The following is an 18,986-nucleotide window of genomic DNA, read 5'->3' on the forward strand; positions in this document are numbered from 1 at the left end:
AATCATAATAAATGTGTGAATTTATCCCTAATGAGCAAGCCAGATGCAATGGTGGCAAGGAAAAACTCCCTGAGACTATATGAGGAAGAAACCTAAAGAGAAACCAGACTCAAAAGGGAACCCTCCTCATGTGGGTGACAACGGATAGTGCAATTATAAATAAATCCCTTCTATAACTGTGTACTACATGGACAAATAGTGCAATTGTGCAACAAGTAAATTCATTACAGTTTTCACATGAAGTCTGGTTTGTTGAACCTATCCACTGTCCAATGATGGAGACCTGAGTGCTCACGGCACCTGCAACCCCAACACCACCACAGCAATCACAGTCCCAAGCCATCACAGTACTACTCCCCACATGAGATCCCAAGCCATTTCCATGGCCCCTAATCAGCACCATCCCCAGCAATCCCAATGATCTTCAGGCTGTCCATGTGGGGCCAACCCCAGCAGCAGCAGCAGCAACCGATGAGATCCCCAACCAGAAGTATGGCATCAGGATGGAAAGCAAAAGGGGTCAGGATCATTGGTATCTCAGGAGTAGCATGTGTAGCTCAACAAAGAGAGAGAGACAGAGAGAGACAATGAGAGAGAAAGATTGTTAGGTATGTTTTTGTCCAGTAATGGTTAAGGACAATGTACTTTGCATGCAGATTGCGAGCAGGGACTCTGGCAAGACTAGCTGTTACAGTATAACTAAAAGGGAGAGCCCGAAGGTAACACAGACATGAGGGTGCCCTGGGACATAAAGTGGCCTGCTACTCCACCGTCAACAAACCTGAGTGAATTTGTGAGAGTGGAGGGGGGACAGCATCCAAAGATCACAGTTCACCACAACACTCTATGCCTGTGAACCCTCCAGATATGCTCCTTTGCCTGGGAAAAAAATTATTCACAAAAAGCTTGACTAAACAAATATTAGTCAATGAATTAAACACTGAGACTGTGTCTGAGCCCTGAACACTAATTGGAAGGCTGTTCCCTAACTGTGTGACTTTGTAAGAGAAAGTGGTACCCCATGCTGTAGCCTTCACTATTTGAGGTACCAACAAGTAGCCTGCACCTTTTGATCGAAGTAGGTGTGGTGGATCATAAAAGACCAAAATTTCCCTCAGGTACTGAGGCACGAGACCATTCAGTGCTTTATAGGTCAATAGTAGTATTTTTATAATAAATACGAAATTTGATTGGGAGCCAATGCAGTGTGGATAAGATAGGGGTGATGTGGTCATATCTTCTGATTCTAGTAAGGACTATTGCTGCTGCATTCTGGACTAACTGGAGCTTGTTTATGCACCTACTGGAACATCCAGACAGTAAGGCATTAGAGTAATCCAACCTAGAGGTAACAAAAGTATGAACTAATTTTTCTGTGTGTAACGACATTATATTTCTTATCTTATCAATATCTCTGAGATAAAAGAAAGCTATCATAGTAATATTATTTACAAGACTGGAGTCAATAATTACACCAAGGTCTTTTATTGCTGCACATGATGACAAAGAAAGGCCATCCAGAGTTATTATATAAACAGGAAGCTTAATCCTAACTGCATGTGGTCCTAGTACAAGTACTTCTGTCTTGTCAGAATTAAGTAAAAGAAAATTAATAAGCATCCAGTGTCTAATGTCCTTTACACATTCCTCAAATTTATTAAGCTGGAGTCTGTCATCTGGCTTAGCTGGAACATACAACTGTGTGTCATCTAATTCCATGTTTACGAATGATTTAGCCCAGAGGTAGCATATATAAAGAAAAGAGCAGTGGGCCTAAAACAGAACCTTGCAGTAACAGAACTTTGCCTTAGTATGTGTACAGAGGACACCATTTACGTCTACAAACTGACAATGATTAGTCAAATAAGACCTGAGCCAGGAGAGGGCTGTTCCTTAATGCCTACAACATTTTCTAGTCTATCAACAAGAATAGCATGATCAGTGGTATCAAAAGCTGCACTAAGGTCAAGTAACACAAGCAAGAAGACACAACCCTGCACCATTTGATCAAAGTAGGCATGGCAGATCATAAAAGACCAGTAGTAGGTCATTTACCACTTTAACCAGCGCTTTCTCTGTGCTATGATGCGGCCCAAATCCTGACTGATACATTACAAGAATGTTATTCCTATGTAGGTATGAGCATAACTGCTGTGCTACAACATTTCTAGGATCTTGGAGATAAAGGGAAGATTTGATATTGGCCTATATTTGGACAATTGACAGGGGTTGAGGTCAGGTTTTTTAATCAGTTTGATAACTGCTAGTTTAAAAGATTTAGGTACATAGCCAGTGCTAAGGGAAGAACTGATTATTTTAGAAGAGGTTTGATTGTTTTTGGAATTATCTTTTTGAAGAAACACATAGGTAAATGACCTACTATACAAATTGATGATTTTGATGAGGAACTGAGTGAAATTAGTTCAGTCTCTTGAAGTAAACAAGTAAACTCTTGGAGTAAAACATTCTAATTGTTGATCTGATATTGTTATATTACTATCTACAGGGTTAGTTACAAAACCGTCTGGTTTTACATTAATAGTCTGAATTTTTTGCATGATATTTTCAATATTACCATTAAAAAATTCATGAAGTCATCACTGCTATATAATGATTCTGTGCATGTTTCTATTTTGGTCTTATTCCTAGTTAATTTTACATCATTATTAAATAAGAATCTAGGATTATTTTTGTTATCTTCAATTAGGATGTAGAGGTACATTGATATAGCAGCACTAAGAGCTTTTCTATAGCTCAGAAGGCTCTCCTTCCATGCTGTTTGAAATACTACCAATTTAGTTTGATGCCATTTACATTCTAATTTTCGAGTGGTCTGTTTTAAGGTGTGTGTTTTATCGTTATACCAGGGTGCGAGCTTTTTCTCTCTGATTATTTTTAATTACTAGTTATAAATGTATCGATAGATGGATGTATAGATGGAAGGTAAAAGGATGGATGGAGCGTACATTGATAGATGGAAGAATGATGGGAGGGAAGGAAGGATGATCTATGGATGGATGAATGAAGCATATACTGATGGATGGATGGATGGATGGATTGAATGCAAAAATATCTTCATAAAGACAAACATACACTCATACCATACACACAAATTCATATATACAGGAATGATGGATGGATCTATGGACAGATGGGTGGTTGAATGGATATATGTAGATGTATGGATGGATGGAAGGATAATGTATGGTTGGATGGATGAAGCATACATGGATAGATGGATGGATGGACGGATGGATTGAACACAAACATATTCATATAGAAACAATATACACATATTATACATACACGTTCATATAGGCACAAACCCAGACACACACACACCTCTACATGTTCTGTGTGTTTGAAGGCTGTGTATAAATCCACTGAATCTGATCACTACACTCACTCAGACTCAGGAAACTGCACTGCAGATGAGTGTGTGATGATGTGTGATGTCAGAGCTGATGTTTAAGATCTGGCTCATACATTATGTATCACATTATCACCTTCTTCCCCAGTGAGTGTCGACTTCTGAGATCAATAAGCCGTTCAGTGGGCGAAATGATCAGCTGACGATGTTTCCCACGGCAACTCTGATGTAATATCATTTACACACCGATTGTGTGTTTGCTTTAGGAACAAGATTATTCTAACATTATGTAAGAATGATGTCATTATGTCACAGCAGTCTGCATGTACATGAGCCACTCTAAATGCAGGCTGTAGGGTAAAATGAGTCTGCTTATCCCCATCATACTTTCCCCTAGATTTTGGAGCATGGCTGTGGGATTTATGTTCATTCAGCTACAAGAGCATTAGCGAGGTCAGACACTGATGTTGGGTGAGGAGGTCTGGGGTGCAGTTGGAGTTCCAGTTCATCCCACAGGTGGTCAGTGGGGTTGAGGAGAGGGCTTTATGATGGACACTTGAGTTCTTCCACGCCAGCCTTGGCAAACCATGTCTTCATGAAGCACAATTTGTGCACAGGGGTACTGTCATACTGGAACAGGTTTGGGCCTCTTAGTTCCAGTGAAGGGAAATTGTAAAGCTACAGCATACAAAGACATTCTATACAATTGTGTGCTTCCAACTCTGTGGCAGCAGTTTGGGAAAGAACTACATATGGGTGTGATGGTCAGGTGTCCACATACTTTTGCCCATATAGTGTCTTTTCTGTTAAAAATATATCAAAACATAGTATAAACTAAATGTGTACTTCCTATAGCCTTTGCAAAGTGGAAAATCGAAGCCAGGAATACAAACAAAACCATTCAAAATTCCCTCAGAAATTTAATTAATTATATACTTTTTTTTTCGAAATGTAAGTTTTTAAGTGTATAAGGAATAAAACACTCTGTGTTGTGTTGTTATAGGAAAATAATCAAAGACAGTTTGGTGTGATGAGTGTTTTATTCCTGTTATACCACGGCAGTTACTTACACTTTTTACATTTTACATTTTTTATATATTACATTTTTTATTTATTAAAGAACAATACTTTATATCCATTCATAGTTTTATATAATATTGTGGACCATCTGGAAAAGAAGTTACTTCCCATTATCAATTATGTTATAGCACTTATGTTATAAAAAGTCTTTGTCTTTTTTCTTTCTCTTGAAGTAAAAAAAAAATTAAAATGCAGCTTGTGCTACTGTTACCAAGAAACCGCAAAGCTTAAACTCTTCTGTCCTGAACACTTGCTCATGTTGGAAAACTTACTGGCAGGGTTACAAAGCACTGACACTAGAGACTCCTTCCATAAACGTTAAATAAATAAATGTCTCTGTACAGAAAAGTTCACCATATCAGCAGTTACACACGAATTATTAATCTCTTTATGCGGAGAGTCCTCCAAACAAGCCTGTGTAAACTGTTACTATAGACAAGATAACATATTACAATGAGCACATAAATATTAACCTGTGATTTGCCTTGCAGCCGGAACTACTGTCAGTTGCTTTTATAGACAATGAATCAACACCTTCAGATTAATCAGAATTGAGAATTAATCAGATTAATCAGAATTGAGAATTAATCAGATTAATCAGAATTGGGACTGATTGGAACCACAGCAGGACTGTGGTGTAAAAACAAAATATATTACAGTAAGCATCTTGCACTGCAAACACTTCTTTTTGTACAATAAGTGCTGCTGTAAATTTCATATATGCTGCTGATGAATTACAGCAAATGAAACAAAACACAGCGCACTCAATGTCTTTCAAAACAATTAAAATTTATTTATTTTATTTATTTATTTTTTCATTACCGTTATGTTGACCAGATGTAAATGGTAAATGTGGCTCTACTGCGTTGTCCTGCAATAGTCCTCCCACTACTTCGAAGTAAATACAAAAAATACAATCAGACACATTTGCACTGTTAAACTCTAAAATTAACACAAAATGACTTGCAGGTTTATGGTGTGTCTGACCACAGACTGGTGCTCATTTGAGTGGGACATTCGTATTTGTTTTATAATAGCCAGCTAGCTGGTATTAGCAATAAAGATCTATGAATATAACTTTAAAATCCACTCAGAAATGTTGAACAGGTTAGATCACAAAGTGTGTGGAATACACACACACACACACACACAGGCATGGCAGAGACATCCCTTTTTTTCCATATCTGGGCTCAAAGACAAGCCCACGTTCCTATATATGGCCGTCAAGTCATGCCCACTTAGACACTCTAATTTCCATATATGGAAACAGACCCTTTGTTTTGAGATACACACACACAGAAAAATTGCATGTTAGAGCCCAGGATATAAATTGGTACACAGTGTGATTTCCTTTCAGCTAATATGACACTGCGATACACATCCACCTGATACACTGCAGTCTCTCCTCTTCATCAAACTCCTCAAGCATAAAAAGCATTCGAGAGTTTTCACAGAAAACTGTGTCCATTTTGTTTAGTTATTTCCACCATGAACACGAACGCCGCACTGAGTGACTCCAATTTCTCTCTTTTTTTTTAACCCCCACTTTGCTCCATGTTTGTGTGGTTGTGTCCCGGAGCTGCTTGGGTAAAGATCTCAGTGCTTTGGGGAGAAGCAGGCACGAGCGATGGAGTCCGCAGGCGGAATGAGGATAATGATGAGGGGCGAGTGTGTTCAATAGGGAGGTCAAAGAGACACGACGCCCAGGGCCTTCAGAGAGCTAAAGAGACAGAACAAATGAGAGGAAGGGCTTTGGCATTTATACAGCCGATCATACACACACTGACGACTGACGGGCTGTAGGGAGAGGATGATGCACAGGCACCTGCTTTACCAACACACTGCTGCTAGATATGGCATTACCTATTCATTTCTCTTCAAATAGTTTGTATTTTTATGTTTTCTGGCTGTTTTTTGTTGTTGTTTAATTTTGTGCTTGATCTCTTTGTATGTTGGATTGTGTTGCTTTAAAAAAAATCTGATCTGGGAATGAAACAATGTTTAAATAAACTTTATTCTGGATCATATCATTCTTTCTGAATAATTCCAATCACAGGTTTATATTAATGCGATCATTCTAATATATTATTGTTTCCATAGAAACAACTCAATCACAGCGATTTCTATGGCAGACGCTTTGTTCTGTGGCTTGATAATCAGTGATATAGTGAAGCTTTCTGTAAGGAGACATTTATTTATCATTTATAGAAGGAGTCTCCAGTGTCAGTGCTTTGTAACAGTTTGTAGGTTTTCCACTTTTTCTCTAATAACAAGACATGCTGCACTTTTTGTCTTATTAACTTCAAGACAGAGAAAAAAGAAAGGCTGGTAAGGGAACGACTGTTTATTTCTGCTATAATGTAAGCAATAACAGGAACATTAGCTAGTTTTGTGGATGTTCCTTAACACTAAATGTAATGGTTAAAAGTTGTAGTTTAATTAATAAAAAATTGTAATTGTTGACAAATTGTGGGATAATAGGATTAGAAGATAATCAACTCTACTTTGCATTGGGCCTCATCACAGCAACATGTCTTGGATTTTTTTCCTATAACAGCATATCTTCAAGTGTTTTATTCCTTGAATTCTGACTTTATAACAACAAAAGCATCTCATTCTGCTAAAGTCCCATTTTAGTCATTAATGTCTTCCTGAAAAGAGCATTTTTCAGACTGGCATGCTATTTTTAAGGCTTAAGCTTGAACATATAGACTGGGCTTAACAAACACGTCCCATTCAGCCGGCACATTTTCGGGGTTTTATAGGTCATATTATAAATGCACCCCATGTGCTTTCATCTGCATGGGCCATTTTGAAGGGCACTTTAAAGATCTTAACCTTCATTTCACACTAGCAGGGGGCCACGTCAGTAAATACATGCTCCTTCCTACAGGGGTCAAACCCGGCTTATCAAATATTTTTCGACCAAAATGATGGATTTATTAAACAAATACGTTTTGCGGCTGACTCCGAAGCCCCTTGTGATTGAAATTTGCTGCTGTGTCAACTGGAGCTTGGGCTGAGATTACTGAGCAAATACGAGCTGGAGATGAACATAGATCCGGCGGAGACACTTGACACACCCTTATTTAACACCCCACCCTTCACAGCGTCCTCCATGAGGAGAGAGCATAAGGGACAGAGAGTAATAATAATAATAATAATAATAATAATAATAATAATAATAATAATATGATGATGATGATGATTATGGGTATAATGGTTTTGGTAATAACACTAGTGATGATGATGATGATAACAATGATGATGCAAATATTGATGATAATACGGAGAGCAATGGTAATGAGGATGATGGCAATGACTGGGATGTTGGTGATGACAGAGTTGGTGATGATGATGATGACGATGGTGGTGGTTGTGAGTGATAAGACAACAGTGCAGTGATGGTGGCTGTGATGAGAATGTTGATAATAATGAGGATATCAGTGGTAGTCATGATGATGATGATGATGATGGTTGGGTGGTGGTGGTTGTGGTTGATGTGATAGTGATAAGACAACAGTGCAGTGATGGTGGCGGTGATGAGAATGTTGATAATAATGAGGATATTAGTGGTAGTCATGATGGTGATGATGGTGATGAAGATGATGATGATGGTGGTTGGGTGGTGGTGGTTGTGGTTGATGTGATAGTGATAAGACAACAGTGCAGTGATGGTGGCGGTGATGAGAATGTTGATAATAATGAGGATATTAGTGGTAGTCATGATGGTGATGATGGTGATGAAGATGATGATGATGATGGTTGGGTGGTGGTGGTTGTGGTTGATGTGATAGTGATAAGACAACAGTGTGGTGATGGTGGCGGTGATGAGAATGTTGATAATAATGAGGATATTAGTGGTAGTCATGATGGTGATGATGGTGATGAAGATGATGATGATGATGGTTGGGTGGTGGTGGTTGTGGTTGATGTGATAGTGATAAGACAACAGTGTGGTGATGGTGGCGGTGATGATATCAGTGGTAGTGATGACAGTCATGATGGTGATGATAACAACAGTGATATGATGATGATGATGATGATGGTTGTGGTGGTGGTGGTGATGCAAATGTTGATAACATTTATGATAACATAATAACGATGATGATGATGATGATGGTTGTGGTGGTGGTGGTGGTGGTGGTGATGCAAATGTTGATAACATTTATGATGATGATGATGATGATGATGGTTGTGGTGGTGGTGATGCAAATGTTGATAACATTTATGATAACATAATAACGATGAGAGCAATGATAATGATGAATGATGCCGGCAATAACAGAGATGATGATAGTGGTGGTTGTGGTTGATGTGATGGCGAAGACATTAGTGCAGTGATGGTGATGATGAGAACAATGATAATAATGAGGGAAGCAATGGTAATAAGAATGACAGTGGTGACAGTGACTGTCACAGCAATGACACGGATGGTGGTGATGACGACAGTGATGATGTGGCTGATGTCATGGTGATAAAATGACGGTGCAGTGATGGTGGTGATGTAAACATTGATTGTAAGAACTAAAATAGCACTGGTAATGAGGAACAGTTATGATGGTGATAGTGATGATGATTTTCATGATCATAATGATGGTTGTGGTTGATGATGAAAATGACTGCACAGTGATTATGTTGATGAGAATACTGATGTTAATAAAGAGGTATAATGCAATGGTAATAATGATTATGGTGATGATGATGAGGGAAACATTTCACATTTATAGGAAATAATCACACTGCATATTTGTATGCAATACACTGTGCTCACCATTTATCAATGCAAAAACGTCTTTGATCTCTTCAGGTCTAATGTGATTTATTTCTAATCATCTTTGGAATGATTGCACATGGACCCCAGACCAAGCCATCTCAAAAATTACATGACACGAGTTTACAGTTGTGTTCCAATTAAAGTTTTAAAGCATTGTCATGTTTTCACTTAAAAATGCTAAATTAGAAAAATTGGAAAAATGGATAGAAATTCGCTAACAATTTCATCTGGGAGTGAAAGATTTGTTTATAAATCCGTCAATTTGCAATCAATTTTTATTTATTTTTATTAAATGTTTTCAGTGGTATAATTTGAGTGCAAAAAAAACTGGTCAAAGTGTAACATCTCAGTGGAAATTAGTCATTAGGATTGAACACGTGGCAGGAGAGTGTTATTGCATTGCATGCAGGCCATAGGATAGCGGTTTACCAGGGGAAGTGGGCGGGGCATTCGTGGTTAAGGCGTTTCTAATTTGCATATTCATAGCATCTCGATTTATTGCTGAAGGTGAAGTGGAGGCGCTTCTGTGCCTTTTATCTGTGATAATTTTTGGGAAAGCGTCATGTCAAGCAATTTATTATACAGTATGGGGGGAAAGCGTCCTCAGCACAAGTTAGGAAGAGATAAACCCATGACAGAGCTATTATTATTATTATTATTATTATTATTATTAAAGGATCTGGTCTCTCCTGGTTTTGAACTTTATGAAAGGTTTTTATTGTTGCTGAGTCGGTGTTGATGTAAATCTGCTGATTAATAGCTCCATGATGAATAGCTCCATATGGCTGGTGGAGCAGCTGGGGTAGCCGAGGGCTCCCCTCCGGCCAGGGGCAAATCGGGGGGTAAATCAGAGGGATTTTACTGCCATCACACACTCCGAGCACACAGCGAGCAGACAGACAGCAGAGCTAGCAGAGCTGTCTGTGGGATGTGGAGCTCTCCATAATGAACAAAATAAAGAGCTGAAACACTGCACTGCAAGCAAAACAAGCTTTAGAAATGAAAGCAAAAGGGAGAAGATTAAAAGCCAAGTTCAGGGGGAAATCCTGGGTTTATCCTCAGCTTCTGGAGCTGCACAGTTTGGGAGAAAAGCTTCAGCTCCAAAAATATATACAAAATAAAGGCAAATACTGTCTTAGCTATACAATCAAAATTATATTATTAGAATAATGTGTCATATGTACAGTAGGTTATATAGTGTCCCGCGTTTTCCTTTTCAGCTTTCTGTCACTTCACAAAAATTCCTAACATCATTCTTTAAACAGTTTTAGAAATCCAACCTAAATACAAATCATCAAGAACATTTATAAAAGCTAGATGTTAAACAAAAAAACCCCAAATAAATACATTTTCGTTTAGATTTCCAAGACTGAAATGATTCGGATCATTTTTGCTAGAGATAAATAAAAGTAAAAGTGCTTACTCACACTGCAGCTCGCTTTTTCACGTCGCCGAAAGCCAAACGCGCACAATAACCGCCTCTTTATTTCTCCTTTTTCTCTCCTTCTTCCTGTCGTTTTCTTTGCTCTCCGGCGCTGCTGCTCTGCTCCGAATAAAAGCCCTTCAGCTCCTTGAAATATTGCATTTTATATCAGCGCCCGTGATTAATATTGCATCACTTACATTTAACATTTATTTTCTTTTTTCTTTTTTTCCTCTGTAAGGCGGCCACAAAGCTGCAGAACAGCGCGTGCTGGAAGTTAACTGCGATTTCACCGCATCTCCAAAAATCATTTCCAGCAGCCAGATGAGGAGAATTACAACTGTTATAGATTTGTTGGGATTTTAGCTTTAATTTTAATCCTAGATTGAATTTCTCACTCAGTCTCTTTCTAATTCCGGAAGCCGCAATTAATAATAATGTTATAGCTGTAATTAAAATGGTTTTATTTTAATGTATCCCCGACAATAACTAACATGGGCTAAACCTCAGGCTGAAATAAATAGTAAAATATTTTAAACATAGTATTTATAACAAGGATAATATTTTTGAATGAACTTAAAAAAAGACTTTTGTCTTAGTATTTGTTAGTTGTTGTTTTTTTTTAGTATTTTTGTTTTGGTATTTGTTATGAATTAGTATTTGTTATGAATTTGCATTAAGGGCTGAGCTGTGCATGTACACCAGCAGCACATTAGGGCAGACTGTACTGAGTGAGAGGTCGCGGTGTCTTTTTACGCTCCTCTTTAATGCCACTTTGTCTGACATGCTGTAACATCCCATTAGGCCGAGTGTAATCATAATTATAATAATTACTCAGCTTTTTAATTAGCGCCTCTTTGTGTTCGCTTTATTAATTTCCAAATCTCAGAGCATGAATTATTTATAAAAAAAGCGGTATATCAGGGGTATTCACATTTAATGTAGAAGGTAGAATCGACAGCTTACACAGCTGTTTAACGCTTACCTATTGTTATTAGTAGTAGTAGTAGTAATAGTAGTAGAACTGCTGCTTCAGTTGTTAGAGCTAATACCAAAAATTTACATTTATATTTACGGCATTTGGCGGACGCCGTTATTCAGAGCGACTTACAATTATCTCATTTATACAACTGAGCAGTTGAGGGTTAAGGGCCTTGCTCAAGGGCCCAGCAGTAGCAGCTTGGTGGTGCTGGGGTTTGAACTCTCAACCTTCTGATCAGAAGTCCTCCCATTTCTCCATCTAATCAATAATAATAATAATAATAATAATAATAATAATGATAATAATAATAATAGAACCGATTCGTGCTCTCAGCTGTGAACTATTTATTTTGAATTAGCCTCGTAAGATCCTGGAGATTTTTTTTTTAGGTTTTTGCTTTGAAATTTGGGGGAAAAAAGCGAATGTAATGTTTCCTCCTTTCCTCTCCTAATTTGTCTATTTATCAGTATTATTAAAACGTATTTACCATATTTACCTTTTCATTCAAATGGACTTACAGGGGAGTTAATAATAATAATAATAATAATAATAATAAGAGTGGCTTTCTGGCAGTGCTGGGATTTGAACTCAGAACCTTCAGTAATGCATCTTGATAGACTTGTCTGCTGAAACTCAACAGCTGGACGACAAAAGCGTTCAACTTATGCATCCAGGTTTTAATTATTAACAGTGAATTATTAATATTATTATTACAAAGTACTATGTCTGTTTGATGCAAAAAAAACTTTTATATATGGATTTGTATAGATGTAACTGACATTAGGAGGATTGTACCTGGTGGACACACAACAACATTTATAATAATAATAATAATAATAATAATAATAATAATAATAATAATAATAATAATCAGTCGCGTTGTTTCTCATTTGTCATTAATTTATTGAGAAGTGTATGGGCTCGCGGAGTGGATTTGGCTTTACAAAACAGAAGAGGTGATGGATTGAAGGCTGGATGGGTGGATGGGTGGATGAGTAGATGGATGGATGGGTGGGTGGAAAGATAGAGGGACGCAGAGCGCGCGCGCGACTCACCTTGGCCGCCGTCTGTAAACATATGTGCACAAAATAAATCACTACTTACACAACTTTCTCTTCTTTTTTTTTGGACAATTATAACACGACAAAACGAACAGTGTGTGTGTGTGTGTGTGTGTGTGTGTGTGTGTGTGTGTGTGTGTGTGGCATTAAACAGTGACACCATCCACAAGGCTAACAGCAGGTCCTCTAATGCGGTAGTGCTTCAGTCGGTATTACTTTAATAATGCATAGAATGTTTGCACTGCAAACCAAAGTGTACAAATTCAAAATAAATAAATTAATTAATTAAAAAAGACAATTTTATATATAGTTTTTTTTTCTTGTTATTATTATTATCCTTCATTCTGCTCCATCAGGATGGAAATGTGATCGTCTGACACATGCGAAGTTGTTATAGAGCCATCATAAAATAATACCAGTGACAGATTAATAAATTAAATAAATAAATTTGAAAAAAAAGAGGAAAAAATGGGAATCCATGGTGAGCAGGTGTCTGTATGTTTATATATACAAAAAGCATTTCAATAGAGCTAACCAATTCGAATAATAATAATAATAATAATAATAATAATAATTTTAAGAAATTATATACTGTATTTCAGTGCAATATAAAAAAAAACAAACTAATCCAAGTGGTGGTTGCCACCTCTATTACAGACTCAACCATTAAACAGAGATTTTGTATCCTCTCTCTCTTTTTCTTTTTTTCTTTTTTAAATTTAGCCTCTGCTTTTCCATCAGAAATGACTTTTTAAAGCTCCCGATTACAAACACACAAGCCAGGAAATAAATTATAATCCGTAAATATAATTATCTAACTAAATCAGCTGATAAGAACTAAAACAGGACGACGAGTTTAGAGTATGAGGTAATCCTTCCATGGCTATTTCATCATTTCAAATAAAAGTGTGTTTCTAAAAAAAAAAAAAAAAACGAAAGAAAAGTAAATTAAAAAAAGCAAATAAATAACCCCGGATTTCTGTGTTCTTGCGATGTTTTTGGGGAAGAAGGCATTAAGTGTTCTCCGCAAGTCTGGATTACCTGGAGTTTGCATACTTCAGCATCATGGGAAAATAAATATATAAATAAATAAATGATAAATATCATCATCTTAAATTAATTCAGGGCGCGAGAAGGGTCACGTAAAGTCTCATCCACAATAATAAAGTAATAAATCTGATTGATCATGAAAAACCCCACCGGGTCGCAGCAGACCTACAAACACGATTGTAGATCCCTTGGTCCAAAACATGTCCTCCTCCTCCTCATCATCATCATCATCATCATCACTGTCATCATCACTGTCATCATTGTCATCACCATCACTATCACTATCATCATCATCATCATCATCAGTGCGCCGCGGAAAATTTCAGCCGTTTCTGTTTTTGTCTTTGGTTGCAAAACCAGACGCGCACCACGTTCTTTTTGAGGTCCAGTTTCTCGGCGATGGCCGCGATTTTCTCGCTGGAGGGTCGCGGCTGAACGGCGAAGTACGCCTCGAGAGAGCGCTTCTCGGGCGCTGCGATGGACGTGCGCTTGCGCTTCTTCTCGGCGCCGTTAAACAGCTCAGGTTTGTTCGTTTTCTCGCGCTGCGCGCCCTCGGCCTCCTCCAGCCAGGCCTGGAGAATGGGCTTGAGCGCAATCATGTTGTTGTGTGATAGTGTTAGAGACTCGAACCTACATATGGTGCTCTGACTGAGCGAGCCCACGCCGGGGATTTTCAGGTTGGCCAGGGCGCTGCCCACGTCCGCCTGAGTGACACCGAGTTTGATCCGCCGTTGTTTAAAGCGCTCCGCGAACGCCTCGAGCTCGCGCGGGTCCGTATCCGAGTCGGGCAGGGACGGAAGTCCGTTGGGAATTAGGCCCGAGGCGCCCTGAGCGCTGCCGGGGTGGCTGGGTAAAAGCCCCGGATGAGGGTGGTGAGGATGGTGGTGGTGTCCGAGCGGGGAGTTGATGTTCATAGCGGCCTGGTGCGAGAGATGGCTCAAGCCGTGCATGTGTGAGTGCGGATGCGCCGAGGTGGAGATCAATCCGCCGCCTCCACCACCTCCTCCGCCGCCTCCACCTCCTCCACCGCCGCCTCCTCCCGCTCCTCCGCCGGCCTCGTGCGCGCTGCTCATCAGGGTGAGTGAAGGCGAGCTGATGTGCTCCATCAGGTCCGGTGGTTCCAGGTTCTGGTGGTGGTGGTGATGGTGGTGGTGGTGCGGGTGGTGCGGCGGCGCGATGGGCACCGTGGACGTGGACGAGCACGGCACGCTGTTCATCGTGTGGTACGTGGCGTCGGGTTTGAACGGGTGCGCTTTGCCCTGCGACACCGCCATGTCCACGGCCGCCAGGGCCTCGGCGCGCGCCAGCAGGGTCTCATCCAGGCTCGCGAAGATGTTGCTCTGTAGCTGCACGACGGAGCGGAGACAGCAGAGTGAGAAGAGTTTGAAGGAAATGTTCATTATTATAAAATGATTAGTAAACAGATCATCTATCTGGGAGTACTTAGAGTATGTTATGTTTAGAAGCTTGCAAAACCAAAAAGCCTAACAATAAAAGCGATGTTTTTTTTTTTAAATAAGTATACTTCCACTAAAAATAAAATACAAAATAACATGCACAGTTGCATGCACAAAGATCAAACATTACAGAAATACAGTATGTTCACTGCAACATTTCATCTCTTCAGAAATAAAAAGAGAGAACTTGGTAGGTGATTTTTTTTACCTGTGGAGTTTGCAGACACGCTCTCCGGATCGCTTCCGAGCTCGAGTGTAAAGTGGTGTATTTGTGCTCGGGTAAACTCGGGTGCATGGCGAAATGAGGCTGTTTGCTGTTCATGGACATCATGGTGTTTCTGTTTTGTTTTTCTGCAAAAGCGTCCCGCTTCGTCGAAAAAAATAAAGTGCACAGCAGAGGAGAAGAAATAAATAAACAAAAATAATAATAATTTGAATAAAAACTAATGCAGGCTAAGAGAACATAAATAAATAAAGATGTAAATAAAGTGGACGATGCTGCTCCAGGTCCAGGGCTGCGGTGTTTGTTTGTGTGTGTGTGTCTGTGTGTGTGTGTCTGTGTGTGTGTGTGTGTGTATGTGTGTGTGTGTTGTGCAGTCTCAGGTCGCGGTAGTGTGAAGTTTAGGAGATCTGAGAGCCCGGTGCAGAGAGGAGATGCCTTGCAGTGTCTCGGTGGCGCTTATCTGTCTCCCTGCACGCGCTGCGCTGCGCTCTTACACCTGAGTCCCCTCTCAAAATCTCGTCCAGTAAGAGCTCGCGTTCTCTCGCGAGACTTCGAGCGGCCACTGCCTGAGGCTATGACTATGACCAAAGCCCGCGCGCTCTGCCGAGCTAAATCTACTGCTGTCGGAATTACCGTAAATACGAGTTACGAGCGCTACAAAGTCGTAAAATACCAGCGGAGGGGGAAGAAAGTCTGGATATATATATATATATATATATATATATATATATATATATATATATATATATATATATATATTGAGTTGTGACGTGTTACACATGAAAAATGGATCAAATGAAAAAGGAGGGGAATAATACTAATTACAGCATAATTTTTTTTTATTGTTGTTAATTTAAAAATTAACATTTTTTTTCTGTTTTTAGCTACATTTGTATTTGATATTATATATCAAATTAAGTTGATCCGAATGTTTTATTATTATTATTATTATTATTATTATTATTATTATTATTTCAGCTGTCGTTTGCAGCAGCAAGGCTTAAATCTGGTCCTACACTGAGTCCTTCTTAACATTGTGGGAGTAAAGTGGTTGTAAACCTTTTTTTTTTTTTTTTCTTCAACTAAGAAACGGCATAAAATATGGCTACATCTAGGCAGGAGATTTACAATCAGATAACTGCTTTAAAGTCCATCGCAGTGGCACATCCAGACAGGAGAGTTAAACTATACTGTCTAAACTAGAAAACTTTACTGTAAAACTTTAAGAAGAAACAACTAGGCCAATCATAGCCCGATTTTATTAGGTTAAACAATGTAACTTAAAGCAATTACTGTTGATTTTCAGTTACATTTGTATTAATAACACCACCATTATTTATTGAAATTTGTTACTATCAATGTCATTTTTTAAGCTCATGCCTTAATTTTATGGGCAGAAAATTCAATTCATTTCAATTTTATTTGTATAGTGCTTTTAACAATGGACATTGTGACAAAGCAGCTTTACAGTAATCCAGATATAATTTTTAAATTTATAAATTTATCTCTAATGAGCAAGGCAGGGGTGATGGTGGCAAGGAAAAACTCCCTGAGATGACATGAGGAAGAAAACTTGAGAGGAACCAGAATCAAAAGAGAGCCCATCCTCATCTGCATAACAACAGATGGTGTGATAGTAAATCATTTCTCTTTCTTTAACTCTATACTATATAGTCAGAAAGTGTTAAATGTGTAAACAGGGACTTGAGTATGAGCATCAGAGTCTTTTTCCGAATTCATTATAGTCTAACTTGAAGTCTGTCATATCAAACTGGAATTATCAACTGGTCAATGGTGGAGACTTGAGTGCAAACTGTTCTTAGTGATTGCAGTCCTAAGGAAAGAAAATCCACAGCCATCTTTATGTGGTACCATCCAAAGTTATCTCCTGGTGATCTTTAGGCTGTCCATGTGGAGCCATCCTCAGCAGCAGTGAGTGATTTTCATACAATTGTGCTAACAGGTTGTAAACCAAATTTTCACTAAGACCAGACACAGAAATAGGCTTATATATTATTTATTTAAAATCAGATAACTGTAAAGCTGAAAAGTTTAGCTACACTTTCAAAAAATGACATACCTTTAACATGTGATCATTTTTTTCACATGTGATCGTGTGCAAGGTTTTGGAATTAAAATGGTCTATCTATCAGTTTAGCCTACCATTCAAATCTGTACATTTTATAATCCTTGTAAAATGTTGCCTGTAGCTATAACATCACTGTTTATTATAATATAAAGATTTTGAAATGATGTTGTATAGGGTAGCTATAGTTTGCTGTAGTGACTGGTAATATGATAAAATGAAGTCTAGTTTTGAAGTAAAATTCACACACAGAATAATTAATAATGGTTTTTCATCATAATTAATGTAAATCTGTGCATACTGTGTGCTATATATCACTTTGTTTGGAACATGTATTCCTTATTTAGTCAAGTAATCAGTAAGAGAGGTATGACAGAGTCGCCTACCATTTTTTACTCGCACAAATGCAGTTTAAAAAAAGAAAGCGTATATCTGATGGTATGGTTATAAAGCATTATAGATCAGGTGTAACAAAACACAGCTGGTTTAAAAGGCACTCTGTATATGTGTTTAATCTTTAGCGTTGCATTTTGTAGGCCTTTTTCCTTTTTCAAAAATGCCCATTAATACCATTCATTTATCTTTGTAGTGGAATAAACAGACCAAAATATATAGAACTGTACGTCAGTTAATTAGATCAGATCTACTCTTCTTGTCATATTCTTGTTATTATGTTACCATATCTATTTTATATTCATAAATGGTATAACTAAATAAACTGTTCTATTTTATAATTATAGTGTATCAACGTTGAAGCCCAAATTTTCTAAATTCTGGTTTCAATCTCCTCCAGCAAGATCTCGCCTTGTGTCTTGAGATTGTAAACAATAGCAGGATGTCTAGCTTTCTGATGAAGGAAAATCAGTACACAGAATTATTCATAACTATTACTTATTATCATAAATAATTGTTAATATTTTTGTAGTATTTACAATTTACTGACCTTCAAAAACCACCTTTTCCCCTGATGTTCTTATTTTTATTATTTTTATTTATTTTACTGTCTTTCTGTGACCATTTTTTCCATCAGTGGTAGCATTGTGCTAGCATTAAAATAACACTTGTTTTATATATTTTTTATTAAGTTCTTGTGAAATCTGACAGATTTACTTGTAAATTTGGACACATATTAAGAACATTAATGTTTATGTGCCATTGTTTATTACAACAATATAAATATAATTTTTAAATGCTGATGTTTAGGCCACTTAAGGCTAGCTAACTAGTGGTTTGTGACCTGGTTCTGCTACAGCTAAAACCACATTATTGCACAAAAACCAATAGATGTTAGCAATGTAGGCTAACAGCATAATTGTCATATGATTTATCACCTTCAAAACTGTATCTAAATCTGTAAATCCTCATTTTTCCCATTACCAAATGTTTGTTAATGTCTGTTTTCACATGACAAATAATCCCAGATTCATAAACTGACAGGTTAATTATGATGAGCTTTTATTCAGGAGTCCAGTAGTAA

The 18,986-nt window shown here is 38.0% G+C and overlaps 1 protein-coding gene across 1 annotated transcript; it reads right to left on the reverse strand.

Moving 5' to 3' along the window:
- Positions 1 to 12,478: 12,478 nt before the first annotated feature.
- On the reverse strand, positions 12,479 to 15,877 carry pou4f1 (POU class 4 homeobox 1). Its single transcript, XM_026933502.3, has 2 exons — positions 15,409 to 15,877; positions 12,479 to 15,089 (listed from the first exon to the last, which is right to left on the reverse strand). Exons 1-2 carry the CDS (start codon positions 15,529 to 15,531, stop codon positions 14,046 to 14,048), a joined length of 1,167 nt encoding a protein of 388 aa, XP_026789303.1. The 5' UTR covers positions 15,532 to 15,877; the 3' UTR covers positions 12,479 to 14,045.
- Positions 15,878 to 18,986: the final 3,109 nt, after the last annotated feature.

This window comes from Pangasianodon hypophthalmus, chromosome 2 (genome assembly GCF_027358585.1).
Source record: "Pangasianodon hypophthalmus isolate fPanHyp1 chromosome 2, fPanHyp1.pri, whole genome shotgun sequence".
In the NCBI taxonomy this organism is placed as follows: domain Eukaryota; kingdom Metazoa; phylum Chordata; class Actinopteri; order Siluriformes; family Pangasiidae; genus Pangasianodon; species Pangasianodon hypophthalmus.

Coding starts and splice junctions, on each gene's coding strand:
- pou4f1 (XM_026933502.3), bottom strand. CDS start 15,531: ATGATGTCCATGAACAGCAAACAGCCTCATTTCGCCATGCACCCGAGT. Junction 15,090..15,408: donor CGTGTCTGCAAACTCCACAG/GTAAAAAAAATC, acceptor TCCGTCGTGCAG/CTACAGAGCAACATCTTCGC.